At 44.9% G+C, this 20252-nt stretch overlaps 1 protein-coding gene across 1 annotated transcript in view; it reads left to right on the plus strand.

Annotated features, from left to right (window-relative positions):
* LOC121573563 (mediator of RNA polymerase II transcription subunit 13-like) overlaps positions 1–20252 on the plus strand; it is a 109905-nt gene that overhangs the window by 28067 nt on the left and 61586 nt on the right. Inside the window, exon 3 of the mRNA XM_045222449.1 lies at positions 816–984. Within this exon, the coding sequence (XP_045078384.1) occupies positions 816–984 (169 nt within the window). The remainder of the gene's footprint in view (positions 1–815; positions 985–20252) is intronic.

The following is a 20252-nucleotide window of genomic DNA, read 5'->3' on the forward strand; positions in this document are numbered from 1 at the left end:
CTTCTACCCCCAAGCCATAAGACTCCTGAACAGCTAATCATGGCTACCCGGACTATTTGCACTGCCCCCCCACCCCATCTTTTTTACGCTGCTGCTACTCTGTTAATTATTTATGCATAGTCACTTTAACTCTACCCACATGTACATATTACTTCAACTACCTCAACTAGCCGGTGCCCCTCGCACATTGACTCTGCACCGGTACCCCCTGTATATATAGCCTCCCTACTGTTATTTTATTTTACTTCTGCTCTTTTTTTCTCAACACTTTTTTGTTGTTGTTTTATTTTACTTTTTTATTAAAAATAAATGCACTGTTGGTTAAGGGCTGTAAGTAAGCATTTCACTGTAATGTCTGCACCTGTTGTATTCGGCGCATGTGGCCAATAACATTTGATTTGATTTGATTTGCTTCACACTTCTGTCTACTGTTTTGGCACAGTCAGGATTCAGGAACCATCTTATGTGTTCACACCCCTGGTGTGAACCTGTTAGTGTTGTTAGTATATCATTAGCATTTCTTGTAAACCGGTAAGTCTTGTCCGACTGAGTAAAACTGAGAAGACGGAGAGCAACACTTGTGTGCATTAGGCCAAGAAGTGAATTAACCATACATTAGGCCTAATACGGGCTGGTTAAATTATTAATATTCTTGGTAGTTTGGTAAACAGGAAAGTGAAACAGAGGAGATTGTTAGCCAATGTAGCCGTAGAAATGATGTTTTTTGCAGCTGAGCTAATTAGCAAATTTTATTTATTTTTTTTATTACTCCCTCCTGTCTCTAACTCTTTCTCTCTCTCCGTCTGTCTATCTAGCGGAGGAGGACGGTGTGTGGGAGAGCGGCCTGTCCTATGAGTGCAGGACGCTCCTGTTCAAAGCCATCCACAACCTGCTGGAGCGCTGTCTCATGAACCGCAGCTTCGTACGCATCGGCAAGTGGTTCGTCAAGCCCTACGAGAAGGATGAGAAGCCCATCAATAAGAGGTAGGATGCTCCTACTCTCTCCTCCTAACTCCCCGGTTCTCTCCTTCTTCCTTCCCCAATCCCCAGTGTCAACACTCCCACTGGTGTTGTAGTAGCACACTCAAGGATAGAACAAAGATGCATTGAATACATTTGTCAATAGTTCAAGAACGTCTGATTTGTGCCCCATTTACACTTGGGTGCTGTGCTCTATTAATGGACTATTAATCAATCAGATATACACTACCAGTCAAAAGTTTGCTAATTCAAGGGTTTTTCTTTATTTTTACAATTTTCTACATTGTATAATAATAGTGAAGACATCAAAACTATGAAATAACACATTAAATCATGTACTAACCCAAAAAGTGTTAAACAAATTTGGGATTCTTCAAATAGCCAACCTTTGCCTTGATGACAGCTTTGCACACTCTTGGCATCCTCTCAACCAGCTTCATGAGGTAGTCACCTGGAATACATTTCAATTAACAGGTATGCCTTCTTAATGCGTTTGAGCCAATCAGTTGTGTTGTGATAAGGTAGGGGGGGTATACAGAAGATAGCCCTATTTGATAAATGACCAAGTCCATATTATGGCAAGAACAGCTCAAATAGGCAATGAGAAACAACAGTCCATCATTACTTTAAGACATGAAGGTCAGTCAATACGGAACATTTCAAGAACTTTGAAAGTTTCTTCAAGTGTAGTCGCAAAAACCATCAAGCGCTATGATGAAACTGGCTCTCATGAGGACCACCACAGGAATGGAAGACCTAGAGTTACCTCTGACGCAGAGGATACATTCATTAGAGTTACCAGGCTCAGAAATTGCAGCCCAAATAAATGCTTCACAGAGTTCAAGTCACAGACACATCTCAACATCAACTGTTCAGAGGGGACTGTGTGAATCAGGCATTCATGGTCGAATTGCTGCAAAGAAGCCACTACTAAAGGACACCAATAATAAGAAGAGACTTGCTTGGGCCAAGAAACACGAGCACTGGACATTAGATTTGTCCTTTGGTCTGTAGTCTAAATTGGAGATTTTTGGTTCCAACCGCCGTGTCTTTGTGAGACGCGGTGTGGGTGAACGGATGATCTCGACATGTGTAGTTCCCACCGTAAAGCATGGAGGAAGTGGTGTGATGGTGTGGGGGTGCTTTGCTGGTGACACTGTCTCTGATGTATTTAGAATTGAAGGCACACTTAACCAGCAGGGCTACCACAGCATTCTGCAGGGATACACCATCCCATCTGGTTTGGGCTTAGTGGGTCTATCATTTGTTTTTCAACAGGACAATGACCCAACACACCTCCAGGCTGTGTAAGGGCTATTTTACATTTACGTAATTTAGCAGATGCTCTTATCCAGAGCGACTTACAGTTAGTGAGTGCATACATTTTTCATACTGGCCCCCCGTGGGAATCGAACCCACAACCCTGGCGTTGCAAGCGCAATGCTCTACCAACTGAGATACAGGAGGCCTATAATTTTACCAAGAAGGAGAGTGATGGAGTGCTGCATCAGATAACCTGGCCTCCACAATCCCCCGACCTCAACCCAATTGGGATGGTTTGGGATGAGTGGACGGCAAACTGAAGGAAAAGCAGCCAACAAGTGCTAAACATATGTGGGAACTCCTTCAAGACTGTTGGAAAAGCATTCCAGGTGAAGCTGGTTGAGAGAATGCCAAGAGTGTGCAAAGCTGTCGTCAAGGCAAAGGTTGGCTATTTGAAGAATCTCAAATGTAAAATATATTTTGATTTGTTTAACACTTCTTTGGTTACTACATGATTCCATATGTGTTATTTCATAGTTTTGATGTCTTCACTATTACTCTACAATGTAGAAAATATTAAAAATAAAGAAAAACCCTTGAATGAGTAGGTGTGTCCAAACCTTTGACTGGTACTGTAAGTACCCCTCTCCTCTTACTCCCTTTCCAGGTAGATTTAGTCCTGAGCCCAATGCCCACTGTCAGTCCCCATAGAGGTGTGCTTTCTGCGTTGGTTAAATAAAGTTGTGAAGGTTTTGAACTGGTGAGCAGGGCTACAGACACGTTCTCTCTACCCTGTTGGCTGTACTTCCTGGAAGTGTGTTGCCGAGCCGCAGCAGTGACTGAGCCGTCCCCTCTATCTAGTGGGGAGGATTTGTCTCTGTCAGTGTCTGGCGTCTTTGATAAGAGAAGGAGGCACACAGCTGCTGAGGAGTAAACAACCGCGGTGGTGACACTCGGTGCACCTCGCCACCCTAGTCAAAATATCCTGTAGGATTAGTGATTTTTCTAATAGAATCCTATAGGATTCTCACAATCCTATAGGATTTTGTGACACCTCTATCAGAATCCTATTGGACTACTTTTTCCTATTGGAAATAAAAAGTGATCCTATAGGATTCTTGCAGTCCTATAGGATATTGTGTCACCTGTATCGGAATCCTATTGGACTACTTTTTTCCTATTAGGAACCTATTCATCCAATTGGACCTTATAGGATTCTCGCAATCCTATAGCATTTTGTGTCACCTCTATCCTTAATTGAACCCAATAAATTATAGTTTGTTGTCATAACTTATAGTACAATAAAACAACATTAATTACAACATTTTCATTGATTGGAAACAACATTTTTATATTCATTTCTTTTTATTCACCTTTAAGAAAACCTATCCCTTTAAGAGTGACTGATGAGGTCACCGCTAGCGCAGGCTTGCAGTGTTAATTAACTACCAAGTTCAGTTCGCTGCCTGTGGCTGTGCATAGAATCTCTGGTTTTGTAACATTATTATTATAACAGTTTTATCCTTCACTGTGCGTGAATGCAAGAACTGTGAGTACAGTATTTGTTTCCTTATGTTTCCTGATGAAGTTGTCAATGTTTTGGTCATATTTTCGCCACTCCTCCATACAGACCTTCTCCAGATCCTTCAGGTTTCGGGGCTGTCGCTGGGCAATACGGACTTTCAGCTCCCTCCAAAGATTTTCTATTGGGTTCAGGTCTGGAGACTGGCTAGGCCACTCCAGGACCTTGAGATGCTTCTTGCGGAGCCACTCCTTAGTTGCCCTGGCTGTGTGTTTCGGGTCGTTGTCATGCTGGAAGACCCAGCCACGACCCATCTTCAATGCTCTTACTGAGGGAAGGAGGTTGTTGGCCAAGATCTCGCGATACATGGCCTCATCCATCCTCCCCTCAATACGGTGCAGTCGTCCTGTCCCCTTTGCAGAAAAGCATCCATAAATAATGATGTTTCCACCTCCATGCTTCATGGTTGGGATGGTGTTCTTGGGGTTGTACTCATCCTTCTTCTTCCTCCAAACACGGCGAGTGGAGTTTAGACCAAAAAGCTCTATTTTTGTCTCATCAGACCACATGACCTTCTACCATTCCTCCTCTGGATCATCCAGATGGTCATTGGCAAACTTCAGACGGGCCGGGACATGCACTGGCTTGAGCAGGGGGACCTTGCGTGCGCTGCAGGATTTTAATCCATGACGGCGTAGTGTGTTACTAATGGTTTTCTTTGAGACTGTGGTCCCAGCTCTCTTCAGGTCATTGACCAGGTCCTGCCGTGTAGTTCTGGGCTGATCCCTCACCTTCCTCATGATCATTGATGCCCCACGAGGTGAGATCTTGCATGGAGCCCCAGACCGAGGGTGATTGACCGTCATCTTGAACTTCTTCCATTTTCTAATAATTGCGCGAACAATTGTTGCCTTTTCACCAAGCTGCTTGCCTATTGTCCTGTAGCCCATCCCAGCCTTGTGCAGGTCTACAATTGTATCCCTGATGTCCTTACACAGCTCTCTGGTCTTGGCCATTGTGGAGAGGTTGGAGTCTGTTTGATTGAGTGTGTGGACAGGTGTCTTTTATACAGGTAATGAGTTCAAACAGGTGCAGTTAATACAGGTAATGAGTGGAGAACAGGAGGGCTTCTTAAAGAAAAACTAACAGGTCTGTGAGAGCCGGAATTCCTACTGGTTGGTAGGTGATCAAATACTTATGTCATGCAATAAAATGCAAATTATTACTTAAAAATCATACAATGTGATTTTCTGGATTTCTGTTTTAGATTCCGTCTCTCACAGTTGAAGTGTACCTATGATAAAAATTACAGACCTCTACATGCTTTGTAAGTAGGAAAACCGGCAAAATCGGCAGTGTATCAAATACTTGTTCTCCCCACTGTAATTAGAAAATTATGCTGTCACTGCTTCCCGTTGACAATAACTTTTGATAAACATCCCGAAGTCAAATCACAGTTTTGAAATTTCCAACTCAATAAACAGTTTGATATATTGAAAACTTCAACATAAAATGTACTACCTACTAATACGTGCCACAATAGTAATCATATTACTTGTATTTGTTTTAAACAAACACCTGATAAACTGCATATGCACCAAAAACCCTGTTGTTTTGACAAGTAGCAATTAATCACTCATATTGATAAGGGGGGAAATCAGGTTGTATGCGCTGTTAAAACTAACACAACTCAAAAACCACATGGAAACTGGAAATATTGTTTACATCACTGCTGAAGACCACAAGCTACATTTTGGAGTGATTAATTTTGATTTGGGGGTCGCCAAAATGGAAAGAGAAACTCAACACTTTTTTTATGTCAATCACTCATTGATATCACATTAAAATCAATAGAATGAGAGGGGGAGTCTGGTTACAGGTCCTGTTCAAACTAACCTTACAAAAAAAAACACACAGAATCTTGGAATAATATATCACTGGTTAGAGGACAACTTGTAGAAGACAGATAGCAAAATGTTTGATTGTTGCATTTTGTTTCAAGTGGGTAGCCAACGCAGAAAGTTAAACACAACAGTACTTTGTTAATCAGTCATATCGGTCTCAATTTGAAATCAATAGAGCGGGGGCAAATATTTGTGTGTGTATACACTGTTTAAACTAACACTATTCAAAGGCCACAGTGAATCTGAAAATAATTCATACATCACTGGTTAGAAGAGAATTTGCTGAGGACAGTCAACTAAATTCTAGAATGTCGGATGGAAGTTTTGTGAGGCTGCCGAAACAGGGAATAAAACAAATCAATTGCTTTGTTTTTTAACTTCAACGAATCAAGACCCGCCATAGGATATCAACAGTGACAAGGGTTGTCTGTTATTTGAGTGATAGTTTGACTCTCAAATCCTTGTATTGGTGAGGCCAGCGACTTTTATACAGAGAGCGCCCCGAATTATCCCTGCCATTTGAGTTTGAAAATGATAGTAGAATTCTAAGTCCCAAAACCACCGACGCGTATGACAAAACCAATGATATTGATCTGTTTTAAGCGGATCCCAAACCAATCCAAATGTAGCATGCATCGGTCAGAAAGTCCATTCAAACGTTACGAATCGCTGGTTCACTAAAATGTTTTGCTCATATTACATTCTTTCTACCTTCCGAAATTACCTGATTGTTTGACAACTGATGCGTCCTCTCCTTCAGTGCCAAACTAAATGTAACTGTGTTGAGTCATTGATCTACAAGTCATTTTGCATGCCGCGCAAACCCCAGGCAATATCACTAGCCTAGTCAAACTGCGCACTGTGCCCAGCATCGTGCGCTGATTAACACCAGGTAGGCAGCCTGAATATAGCTTATGTATTTCTGAAGTGAAGCTTCTGCAGATTAAATAACAGCCTAATGAGAGAAACGGCAGTCAGTGTGTTGTGGTGAGCAGCCCAGAGCAGGGATTGAAGGGCAAATTAGGAATTAATGATAAAAGACCCTAACTAACAAGCTAGGGGAGACAGGAGCGCTGTTCTGGCTCAAAGTGCTGTCACAGTGCAGTCATCCCAGGGCATTGTGTGTTTTTGTTTTTGTACTAGCTAAATGTCTCACACATGTTGTTGCCAGAAACCCCAGGAAAGCAGTCGGATGACAGGCAGGTAGCATTGTGATGTGACGTGAAAGCTGAGAGCTACTGGGTGGCTGGCTGGCTGGCTAGGGCCACAGGATGGTGGTGGTTGGTTCTATGGTTAGTTGTTTCACACCCAGTCAGTACTACTGTGGTAACATCCATAGTTTATTATCTGATGGCTGTTCGATTTTTATTTGATGGCTGTTGATGATCACATCAGAGGTTCCATCCCTAACAGTCTTGTCTAAGCCCCTGAAATATCTCCTCCTTATTAAAAAGCACAATGGTTTCATTGCCTTTGTATGGGAACACAGTGGCTTAATTTTCATATAACTAATAATCATAGTAATACCCTTAGTCTAGTGTGGTGGCCACTGGCCACACAGCTGCCCTGTTCTATCTCTATCTCTGCTGGCTGAGGAGACCCAGGCCCAAGTCAAGGAAAAGGAACAATGACGTTTCCTCATTCAGCCCTGGAATTCACAGCCATCCAAGCCAAGCCCTCTCTCTCTCCAGTCTCCACTCCTTGTGCTACACGGAGACGGGGACAGGGTATAAATAGATCTACAGCTACCAAGAAAGAAACCAGCCATGTTCTCCTTAGGATGTTGTTGTTGTTCTTCACTCAGGACTTTGTTCCTCTTCCGGCCAGGCAGCCACGGATGCCGGGGTTCTATTCATTAGACACCAAACGGAATAAACAGAACTGGAACAGGGAGGGACTACCTGGCTTGTCCAATAAGAATCGCTTGTTTTCGTTTTCCGTTTGAAAATGATTAAAAAGAAGGTTAGCGTTTTTCGTCATGAATCTTGTTCTGGAAGAGACTCTGCAGAGTGGTCACTAGCTGGCACAGCCACAGTCATAAAATCAGATGTTAACCTTAACCACACTGCTAACCATATGCCTAACCTTAACCTTAAAGTAAGACCAAAATACACATTTTTGTTTTCATGAATTTTTACAATATAGAACATTTTGACTTTGCAGCTCGCCCATCTAGCGGAAATTGCTCAGTTCTGCCTCCAGGGCAACATTCATGACAATAAACATCAACCTGCGATTCAAATTGGTTTTCTACGGTGTGCCCAACTGAATACAACCCAGGTTTCAGCAAACAAACTGTAGGGCTGTGACGGTGGGACGGACGTTGATAGCGCATGGTGTTTTAATGTTGTGCCCGGTCAGAACAGCTTGTCTATCTGTGGGATAATATTCTTTAAGAGGAGGTACACTTTTTAACCACACTTTCAAGAGGAAGTTGCTTATTATCTTTTCTATTTAAGAGAAAAGACCGTTGTTTGAGTGTGGTCCTCTGTAGCTAAATTGGTAGAGCATGGCGCTTGTAACGCCAGGGTAGTGGGTTCGATCCCCGGGACCACCCATACACAAAAAAAATTATGCATGCATGACTGTAAGTCGCTTTGGATAAAAGCGTCTGCTAAATGGCTTATTATTGTTAGTTTGTTAGGTACACACAGTGCTGAGCTGCTGCTTAGGTTAGTGTTGAGACAGAGAGAAGGAGCTCTTGCTTTACGTCCCCAGTGGCCAGCTCCAAGTCTCCCAGATCTGTGTGTTTTTCACCATGGAGCCGTTTAGGTTTGTCCCAGAGAAGCCACCGTAGAGGGCTGTTTTTCCCCCAGGGAACCTCCATCCACCAGGGTGGCAATACCTTTCATCTTATCACACCCTTTGCATCATTTCCAATCATAATTTCCCACTGCCCCTGGTGGTCATAGAAGTGAGATTACTTTTCTGTTCTCCTAACAACTTGTCCAGGAATGGTTAAGTTGTTTCACTCCTAATTGTATGCAGTCTGACTGTCATAGGCGTCAACTGATCCTAGATCAGTGCATAAATGACAAGGCAGTCTGAGTGTTCTTTACCATCTCCTGTGCTCTGTGATAGTTAGGTAAGAGTGTTTATTCAGTCTTCCACGTATGTTGAGTACAAATAAACCATTTTCTCAGATTACTTGGGTAAACCTGTTTGAGTGGTAGGCCATGCTATCTTCACGCTGACCGTGCTGCAGCTTAAAGTCACACTCTCCCAGTCACTATAATTATCTAACGTCTTATGCAAAGCAGGCTGCCTCTGACTGCAAAGTCACGGTTTCACTCTATGGGGACTTTCTCTTTTTCGTCTCTCACTGTCAGACAAGACGATACTGCTGCAAATCGTGTGGCACAGCATTTAGCCTATTGCGCACACACACACACACTGTCAAATGTGGTTGTGCTGCGGTCCTGTAAGTAGAGAAAAGTGAACATGTCGGCCACTGCTGTTACTAAATTGCCTCAGCCAGTCAGTCAGACCAATAATTAACCCTTAGAGGAAGTGTGTGTTGCAGTGTGTTGCGTAGTGCAATTCTCAGGTCATTGATACCCACTAATCATCAGACAACTCTCAGCTCTACAAGTCTTCCCAACTGCTGTTGCTATGTTCTCTAGCCTATTACCCCTCAGCTCCCCTCCTGTTACGTCTGAGTGGCGTCACCGAGGACTCCCATTGGACGCCTGTGTTCGTAACCCAAACCTCAGCTTGTTTGAAATGCTTACAGTGCCTTGCAAAAGTATTCATCCCCCTTGACGTTTTTGCATTACAACCTGTAATTTAACCTGTTGGATTTCATGTAATGGACATACACAAAATAGTCAAAATCGGTGAAGTGAAATGAAAAAAATAACTTGTTTCAAAAAATTCTAAAAAATAAATAACGGAAAAGTGGTGCATGCATATGTATTCACCCCCTTTGCTATGAAGCCCCTAAATAAGATCTGGTGCAACCAATTACCATCAGAAGTCACATAATTAGTTAAAGTCCACCTGTGTTCAATCTAAGTGTTACATAATCTGTCACATGATCTCAGTATATATACATCTGTTCTGAAAGGCCCCAGAGACTGCAACACAACTTAGCAAGGGGCACCACCAAGCAAGCGGCACCATAAAGACCAAGAAGCTCTCCAAACAGGTCAGGGACGAAGTTGTGGAGAAGTACAGATCAGGGTTGGGTTATAAAAAAATATCCGAAACTTTGAACATCCCACTGAGCACCATTTAAACCCATTACTAAAAAATTGAAAGAATATGGCACCACAACAAACCTGCCAAGAGAGGGCTGCCCACCAAAACCCACAGACCAGGCAAGTAGGGCATTAATCAGAGAGGTAACAAAGAGACCAAAGATAACCCTGAAGGAGCTGCAAAGCTCCACAGCGGAGATTGGAGTATCTGTCCATAGGACCACTTTAAGCCATACACTCCACCGAGCTGGGCTTTACGGAAGAGTGGCCAGAAAAAAGCCATTGCTTAAAGAAAAAAATAAGCAAACACGTTTGGTGTTCGCCAAAAGGCATGTGGGAGACTCCCCAAACATATGGAAGAAGGTACTCTGGTCAGATGAGACTAAAATTGAGCTTTTTGGCCATCAAGGAAAACACTATGTCTAGCGCAAACCCAACATCTCTCATCACCCCGAGAACACCATCCCCACAGTGAAGCATGGTGGTGGCAGCATCATGCTGTGGGGATGTTTTTCATCGGCAGGGACTGGGAAACTGGTCAGAATTGAAGTAATGATGGATGGCGCTAAATACAGGGAAATTCTTGAGGGAAACCTGTTTCAGTCTTCCAGAGATTTGAGACTGGGACGGAGGTTCACCTTCCAGCAGGACAATGACCCTAAGCATACTGCTAAAGCAACATTCAAGTGGTTTAAGGGGGGAAACATTTAAATGTCTTGGAATGGCCTAGTCAAAGCCCAGACCATAATCCAATTGAGAATCTGTGGTATGACTTAAAGATTGCTGTACACCAGCGGAACCCATCCAACTTGAAGGAGCTGGAGCAGTTTTGCCTTGAAGAATGGGTATAAATCCCAGTGGCTAGATGTGTCAAGCTTATAGAGACATACCCCAAGAGACATGCAGCTGTAATTGCTGCAAAAGATGGCTCTACAAAGTATTGACTTGAATAGTTATGCACACTCAAGTTTTCAGTTTTTTTGTCTTATTTCTTGTTTGTTTCACAATTTTTTTTTTTTTTTTATATCTTCAAAGTGATAGGCATGTTGTGTAAATCAAATGATACAAACCCCCAAAAAATCAATTTTAATTCCAGGTTGTAAGGCAACAAAATAGGAAAAATGCCAAGGGGGGTGAATACTTTTGCAAGCCACTGTACGTCACCTCTGTCCATCTCTCTCATACACTAATGCACAGTGCGCTCCACCTCCTCCTCTCGCTCCCTTTCTCACTCTCTCAGCTTTCCTTCTCTCGCTCTCTCACCCCCTCCTTTTCTGTCTGTGTTAGTGGTTTATTTTATGTGACCTCCCACTTGAAGTATGTATACAGTAGATTCCAGCAGCTCTGGGTTGCTTTGTGTTGTCTGCCTGATGTCAGTTACAGACATTAGACAGGGAGAGAGAGGGAGAAAGAGAGAGTGTGTTCCAGGTCCTGTTTTGGTCTGTAAACCTGGTCTAGATTACCCCCAGGCACCTCTATTCTGCTCCTGGAATGTATTTGAGAGAAGGCGAGGTAGAGCAATGCTACGCTGTCTGTTGAGGCAGGGGGAAGCAAACGAAGCCATTTGAAAGAGAGGGAGAGTGAGAGAGTGAGGGCAGGAGAGGAGGGGAGAGAACCTCCTCGTTGTCATGGCAGCAGGGAGATGCACCCCGGGATGGGGAACGCGTGTTTCCAAGGGGAAGGAGGATGCCTGTCCTCTATTGGTCAGCTTCAAACAGACTTGTTTATGTGTTGTTGATCCAGGATCTAATTGGTCGCATTTTCAAAGAGCTCAGAAACTCCTTTTTAAGATGCGTCAACTCCTAGCCCATGTTCGTAATATTCTTAGAAATTGCTTGATATGTTGATAGATTTTGCTTGATAATTCTGCTTGATCTCAACATATCCTTTTGAACATAGTGTTTAATAAATTGACTAAACGACACATGAAGGCGTTGACATTCAGTTTATTCTAGCTTCTGTTATATTTATAGCAGGTTGATGTAACAGCTTGCCTGACTGGCAATGAATGAATGCAATGCAGTGTGTTATGCATTGGAGAATATGCCTGTGTGACGTGTGTTTGCATCGGTGTTATTTTCTGCATAGCGTGTGTTAGAGCTGGGCGATATGGACAAAAATCCATATCGCGATAAATTGACCCAGCGATAAATTACCATAAATTATTTTGGCGGGAGTTGCTAGAGCTGGGCGATATGGGAGAAAAAAAATCATATCGTGATAAATGTTACTATTTTTCTCAATAACAATAAATAGGTCTACACCGATGTATACTTTTTTAATGGACAATTACTTTACATTAGTCATATGAATAAAAAAAATTGTGCCAATACAACTGAGATGATAGCCTATTATTAAAAAAAAAGTTGATATTTCATCTAACATATTTTTTTGGTGCAACCTGTGAAAATACGATCCAGAATTATCAGATTTATTTTTGGCTCTTCAGAGAATTTGCCGACATCTTTATGCATATTGGCCTATAGCAGGGTTCTTCAATCCTGGTCCTGGAGGGCCGAAACACTTCTGTTTTTTATTTCTACCTGGTAGTTAATTGCACTCACCTGGTTTTCCCAGGTCTGAATTAGCCCCTGATTAGAAGGAGAGGATGAAAAACAGAGGTGTTTCGGCCCTCCAGGACCAGGATTGAAGAACCCTGGCCTATAGGCTACATTACTCACCACCTGAGGAAGTGGGAACTCAAAACACTTAGCTAGATTGATAACTCTAAATATGATATTGTTGATAGATAGATTAATAAATTAGCCTACATGGCCATCAGTAAATGTTGGCTAAAGTCCTACAAAAATGTTCCATTGCTAGGCCTAGGCTAGTTGATGTAGGCCCATCACTGCAAATGGCGTGCTCTGCTCCGCTCTGCTCAGAACCATACTACAGCCTACTCCGGATGTAAAGTGGTGCCGTGAAGTCAATATTAAGAGGTGAGAAATACATTATATACTCACAGAAAGCTGTGACTCACCTCTTTGTAACGAAAACAACAGTAGTTGCTTTGAAAACAACTTTATATTTCCTCCAATTGCATTTTGAGCAACTGTCATATGCTTGTGCTTCTCAGAATGCATCTCTCCGTCCTCCACGTGCACAGTGGGGTAAGGGAGTGAGAGTGGCTCGCTCACACAGCAGCCAACAGCGAAACAGGGACATGCAGATACTTTCATAGCATGAATTAACATAATGCATAGGCTATTACTGTTGACCAAATAATGGTTTTAGAACAATCTACAGGAACATTGTGTAGCAAGATTAAAGAAAATGACCGACATACGCACAATTCTTCAGTAAGAGGAAGGCAATATCAGTGTTGGTAATTTTCGGTTTATCATCCCAGCTCTAGCACGTGTGTTATGCCTGGGTGGTACAGTTCTCCTTGCTCGCTCTCCCCCTCCTCTCTTCCTCCCCCACTCGCTCTTACACTCTCCTCTTCCCCCCTCTCTTTCTCTCGCTCTTACTCTCTCCTCCTCCTCTCTCCCTCTCAGATGGAGGGAGGGAGGTGAGGGACACTCCTTCTGTCCTGTGCTGTGGAGGGTGGAAGCAGAGAGCAGTGCTGCGTTAAGTAGGACAGTGCAGGATAAAGACTGGGGCTAAAGCACTACATTTATACCCCAACATGCAATTGCAGATACAGACACACAAATACACACAGCCTCACAGGCAGATAAACACACGTTTACATAGATAACACAAGGCCAAACACACATGTTCACAGCACATTAGGATTAAGATTAAGATCACTTTATTGGCAATTGCACATAAGGTCCAACCGAAATTTGACTTCCGCTTTTAACCCAACCCCTTGAAAGACACACATACATACACATACATCATCAACCCATCCCGTGCGTGCACCCAAGTAGTCTCTCTAGCTACAGGAATTCCTGTGAGACCAGCAGTGTTGGGCCATGTAACCAGGCGACAGGCAGGGAGGCAGATCTGTGGATGTATCATGTTGCCTCCCATCAGAACAGAGAGAGGGAGAGAAACGGAGAGAAACGGAGAGAGGGAGGGAGTGAGAGATCCTGCAGAGCAAATACAAATGGCTCTGAAGCGCTACACAGGAAAGTGAGTTTACCAACGCCAGCGAGTCCCCACCTCCTCTCTATAATACCAACCAGCAACTTTACTGTCTCTAATACTAATACCATCTGGCCTCACAGAGAACACACACAGCAGCGCACGGCAACTCATGGCAACGCATGGTAACTCACAGCAACAGTCACTCACAACCATCTGATCATCTCACTCTACTCAGATATAGCAGATGTCATAATGCTACTCAAAGCCTTTTAGTAGCACATTAAAATGCATATTAATGCATAAAACAGGTGTTAGGAATATGAAAATTGAATGGCTGCTATTAGGGTGAACTTGCGTACTGGGCTAAGAAGGGGCTAAACCATTCATGTTTCCTCTACCTCCTATTCTCTCCATCTCCTTCCCTCCTCCGCCCGCTCCTAGCCCCTCCCATTCCATCCCTCTTTTCTCTTCTCTTCTCACTCTGAGGAAGTCGTCATAGTTCATCTGTCAGGCCCCCCACCCTCCCTTCCCTCTGTGTGTGTGTGTGTGTGTGTGTGTGTGTGTGTGTGTGTGTGTGTGTGTGTGTGTGTGTGTGTGTGTGTGTGTGTGTGCGCACGTTTCCTCTGAACTAGCTTTAGTCCAGGCAGGGGTCAGTACATTTATGTTGCTTCTTCAAAGCAAATCCTTACTTATTTACCCCCCCCCCCTGTCACGTCCTGGCTCTGGGGACTCTAATATGTTGAGCCAGGGTGTGTAAAGTATATGTGTTTTGTTCTAGGTTTCACATTCTAGTATTGTTTGTCTATGTTGGCCAGTGTGGTTCTCAATCAGAGGCAACGTGATTCAGCTGTTGCTTGTTGTCTCTGATTGAGAACCATACTTTAGCAGCCTGTTTCCCCACATAGTTTGTGGGATCTTGTTTCTAGTCGGTTGTGTTAGACCGTGAACTGTCACGTTTTCGTTTTGTTGTTTTTGATCGTGTCTCTAATAAAGAGTATGTTTGCCTGCAACGCTGCGCCTTGGTCCTCATCTCTGTTCGACGATCGTGACAGAAGATCCCACCAAGACTGGACCAAGCAGCAAGTCCAGGAGCCAGCGCCTGAGAGATCTCTAGCGGATCTCCTTCGCCTCCTCGACTGGGTCAAGCCATGTGAGGAAGAGAGGGGCTTGACGTGGAGGCAGAAGGGCGAAAGGCTGGCGAGAAGCATGGAGACCTGGTCCACGGGTAGGAGTGAAGCCCATAACATTTTTAGGGGGGGGCTAACGCCGTGGACGACGGGGCAGCAGGAGGCCGCCAGGTTACGGGAGTCACTGGTCACCAGGGGGAAGGAGGATGTAGAGGCACGGCGAGAGGTACTGGCGTGTGTTGCCAGTCCGGTCCGGCCTGTTCCTGATCCCCACGTAGGGCCAGTGGTGTGTGTTCCCAGTACGGTCCGGCCTGTTCCTGCCACTCGCACCAAGTCTACGGTGCGCGTTGCCAGCTCGGCCCGGCCTGTTCCTGCTCCCCGCACCAAGTCTGTGGTGCGCGTCGCCAGCCCAGTCCGGCCCATTCCTGCTCCCCGCACCAAGTCAGTGGTGCGTTTCGTCAGCCCTGTCCGGCCCGTTCCTGCTCCCCGCACCAAGTCAGTGGTGCGCGTCGTCAGCCCGGTCCGGCCCATTCCTGCTCCCGCACCAAGTCAGTGGTGCGTTTCGTCAGCCCAGCATGGCCCGTTCCTGCTCCCCGCACCAAGTCGGTGGTGCGCCCGTCAGCCCGGCACGCCCGTTCCTGCTCCCCGCACCAAGTCAGTGGTGCGCTTCGTCAGCCCGGTCCGGCCCGCTCCTGCTCCCCGCACCAAGTCAGTGGTGCGCTTCGTCAGCCCGGTCCGGCCCGCTCCTGCTCCCCGCACCAAGTCAGTGGTGCGTTTCGTCAGCCCGGCTCGGCCCGCTCCTGCTCCCCGCACCAAGCCAGTGGTGTGCGTCGTCAGTCCGGCACGGCCCGTGCCTGTTCCACCGGTGGCTGGTCCGGCACCGGTCAGATGCTTCACGCCGGAGCTAGAGCAATCCGCTCCACCAGTGTGCAGTCCAGCTCCGGCCAGCGGGGCCAGACCGGACCAGGGGTACTTTGGGGGGTTGGAGAGGGAGCGGGGCTGAGGCCCGGAGCCGGATCCGCCGCCTAAGCGGAGTGCCCACCCGGTCCCTCCCCTGTGGTATTTGGTGGGCGCGGTCGGAGTCCGCGCCTTTAGGGGGGGGTACTGTCACGCCCTGGCTCTGGGGACTCTAATATGTTGAGCCAGGGTGTGTAAAGTATATGTGTTTTGTTCTAGGTTTCACATTCTAGTATTGTTTGTCTATGTTGGCCAGTGTGGTTCTCAATCAGAGGCAACGTGATTCAGCTGTTGCTTGTTGTCTCTGATTGAGAACCATACTTTAGCAGCCTGTTTCCCCACATAGTTTGTGGGATCTTGTTTCTAGTCGGTTGTGTTAGACCGTGAACTGTCACGTTTTCGTTTTGTTGTTTTTGATCGTGTCTCTAATAAAGAGTATGTTTGCCTGCAACGCTGCGCCTTGGTCCTCATCTCTGTTCGACGATCGTGACACCCCCCCCCGGCTATGGAACACCAGGGACTGGTGACAAAAATTAACTGAGGATTTGTCCTGGAAGCTGTGTTGTACAGTTGCTTTTCCTTTGTCCCAGGAGTTGTGTGTGTGTGTGTTTGTTTTGGGGTGTGTGTGTTTTGTGGTGCATGTGAGCCAAAAACGAAGTGTCTGAGAAGTGGCAGACGTGGTCTGGCCATTCATTAAACAGCGCTGCCTGTCTGGGGCCAACTCTAGTATGGACCTTCCGCTATAAGACAACAACAACCCTCCTCTCCTCCATAGGGATACATACACACTACCTCATCTAGGCAGCGACCGTAGTAAGACACAAGGTTGTGGGTTCGATTCCCACAGGGAACCAGTATGAAAATGTATGCACTCACTAACTGCAAGTCGCTCTGGATAAGAGCGTCTGCTAAATGATGAAAATGTAAATGTAAATACATGATTTTAGTCCGGTAGTATCATCTTTTTCCATGTCTGCTCCCACACAAAGCAGTAGACCTGTCCCAGTCTTGTAATACTAGGACAAATACAGCCGCTGTCTCCCTCATACTTCTAGTACCATTATTCAGTGCAGTTTAGGGGAAGTAAAATCTCCTGTAGTAGGATTAGGGAGATGTCAGTACACTGTCTAGGCAGAGGAAGTGCTCTGGGTGTAGCACTGTTTCTCTCTCTCCCTGAAAAATATGGGGTGAATTGGATTTCTCTGGTTTCTAATTCTCCTGTAGTCTCTCTCCAGCTCTCTCTCTCCAGCTCTCTCTCACTCCAGCTCTCTCCCTCTCTCTCTCTCCAGCTCTCTGTCTCTCCAGCTTGCTCTCTGTACAGGTATCTCTCGCTCTCTCTCCAGATTGCTCTCTGTCCAGCTCTCTCTCTCTCTCCAGCTTTCTCTCTCTCTCTCTCTCTCTCTCTCTCTCTCTCTCTCTCTCTCTCTCTCTCTCTCTCTCTCTCTCTCTCTCTCTCTCTCTCTCTCTCTCTCTCTCTCTCTCTCTCTCTCTCTCTCTCTCTCTCTCTCTCTCTCTCTCTCTCTCTCTCCAGCTTTATTTAGCGATCTCTCTTTGACAGCTCTAATCTGACATCTTTATTTGTGGCAGAGAGAAATTCTAAGTAATATGGCTCGGCTGTGTGTGTGAATGTGTGGGTCTGTAGAGATGGTTTAGTGTGCTGCTTATGGTCATGTTTATGACTGAGGTGCATGTGTGTATTCTGTAGATGCCAATTGCTATGTCTGTGTGTATTGTGCATGTGCGTTGATTGTGCCAGTCATGCGCACATGTCCGTTTTGTGTGCCTGTGTATGTGTGCCAGTATGTTCCCCGGCAGGCAGACTGTGCTGCTGTGTGCAGTGGTCAGGTGGTCTGACAGTAGTTGGAGATGACATCACTCTGGAAGCATCTCCTTAGCTCTGCTCTCTTACCCCCCTACACACACACTCTCGCTGTCTCTCTCTCTCTCTCTCTTCTCCCGTGTTTGCTCTTGACTGAGCTGGGGGGTCCTGCTCTCCCCTTCTCCCCATATCTCTCTCCATCCTCCTTCCCCCCCCCCACACACACACACACATTTTGTTGTGTTACAGCCTGAATTTAAAATGGATTAAATTGAGATTTTTGTCACTGGCGTACACACAATAACCCATAATGTCAAAGTGGAATTATGTTTTTCAAAATGTTTACAAATTAATTAAAAATTAAAAGCTGAAATGTCTTGAGGAAATAAGTATTCACACCCTTTTTTTTGGCAAACCTAAATAAGTTCAGGAGTAAAAATGTGCTTAACAAGTCACATAATAAGTTGCATGGAATCACTCTGTGTGCAATAATACTGTTTAACATGATGAATGATTTGAATGACTACCTCATCTCTGTACCCCACACATACAATTATATGTAAGATCCCTTAGTCGAGCAGTGAATTTCAAACACAGATTCAACAACAAAGACCAGGGAGGTTTTCCAATGCCTCACAAAGAAGGGCACCTATTGGTAGATGGGTAATTTTTTTTGAAAGCAGACTATGAATATACATTTTACCATGGTAAAGTTATTAATTACACTTTGGATGGTGTATCAATACACCCAGTCACTACAAAGATCAAAGCGTCCTTCCTAACTCAATTGCTGGAGAGGAAGGAAACCGCTCAGGGATTTCACCATTAAGGCAATGGTGATATTAAAACAGCTATAGAGTTTAATGGCTGTGATAGGAGAGAACTGAGGATAGATCAACAATATTGTAGTTACTCCACAATACTAACCTAATTGACAGAGTGAAAAGAAGGAAGCTTGTATATAATACAAATATTCCAAAACATTAATCCTGTTTTCAACAAGGCACTAAAGTAATACTGCCAAAGACCTGTGGTATGATGATGATATGATGCATATTCTGCCACAAAGTGGAAGCAGTGATAACTGTCAGCCTTATAATGTCAAAACCACCAGGTCTTTCCCTCATCTCCTTCTTCTCCCCTGGCTCTGCCTCCAGGCTGCCCTTTGCCACCCAATTTCCATGGCCCGCCTGTGCCAACCAACACAACGCAAATTCACCACCTGGTCTTTAAAGTGCATCATGTCTGGGGTCCAAAACCACAAAGGATTATCTTATTGTCTCCTGTTTTCCTGAGTTAAAGGCCAGTCAGGATTTGCATCAAAGAGAGAGGAAGAGTAGCAGGAAGAGCAATACTCTGTTTGGGTGTGTTTACTGAAAGGGGGCTTATGTAAATGTTTTAATGAGATGACATTAGACTGCATGGTCTCTCAGTACAGGGCAGTGTTCCAACAGTAGCCTAGTAGAGTATCCTCTCCATGTTTCCTTGCCTTTATGATAAGTGTTCAGATCAGTGAAAGGAGACAAGGAAGTAAAGCCGTCCAAGAATATTGGAACAAATATTACTTCAATGGCCGTCCACTCTACACCCCATACATACCTTCACACAGTCCAACCCCACCCTGCCTGTCGCAGTTCAGACACACCTGCTCTGTTTATCAGTCAGTGTGTATAATGCTATGGGGCTATGGTGTGTGTTTGCGTGCATGGGGGAGGCGGGTATGTTTGCAGAAGAATTGAGAGATTACGGAGTTTGTTTGGAGCTGACAGTGTGTGTGCGCTGGCCGTGACAGTGACAATGGGCCCATGGTGGCACGCCACAAGGCCGAGGCAACAGCAGTCACATCAGCCGAGCCTGGCCCAATGTGATTGTGCTGCACTTTTCAGCCAACTCGTGTCACTGGGGCTCGCGACAAATCCCCTGCCCCTTTGTGTGTGTGTACGTCACGTCACATCGGTTAGTCATGTGTCTCTGTTGTATTTGTTGTTTTTATAATTCTGGGCAAGGGGGCTACTAAGGGTTAAAAACAAACACCTGTTTTTTACCTATTGACATTTAGTCGTCGCACAACAGAGAAAAACATCAGCCGATAAGAAATGCCTCAATGAGCACTTGAGAATTTGATCAATACTCACTGTTTAATGTACTCTCTCCGTGTGATGATATTTAAGATAGGAAACTTCTCATTGTTGTTTTTTCATAAACATCTATATTACCCTCTTTCAATGGTAGCTCACTGAATTGACCAGTGCGTTTTTCTGATAGAGGGTGAAAAGGATCATTGCCCACACAGTCTGTGTTGATGTGATTTGGCTGCTGTTCTGCCTACTGGGCCACAGCTGGCAGCCCTCCATCCCTTTAGCTCCCTCAGCCGGACAACACATAACACACACACACACACACACACACACACACACACACACACACACACACACACACACA

This window comes from Coregonus clupeaformis, chromosome 9 (assembly GCF_020615455.1).
Source record: "Coregonus clupeaformis isolate EN_2021a chromosome 9, ASM2061545v1, whole genome shotgun sequence".
Classification (NCBI taxonomy): Eukaryota; Metazoa; Chordata; class Actinopteri; order Salmoniformes; family Salmonidae; genus Coregonus; species Coregonus clupeaformis.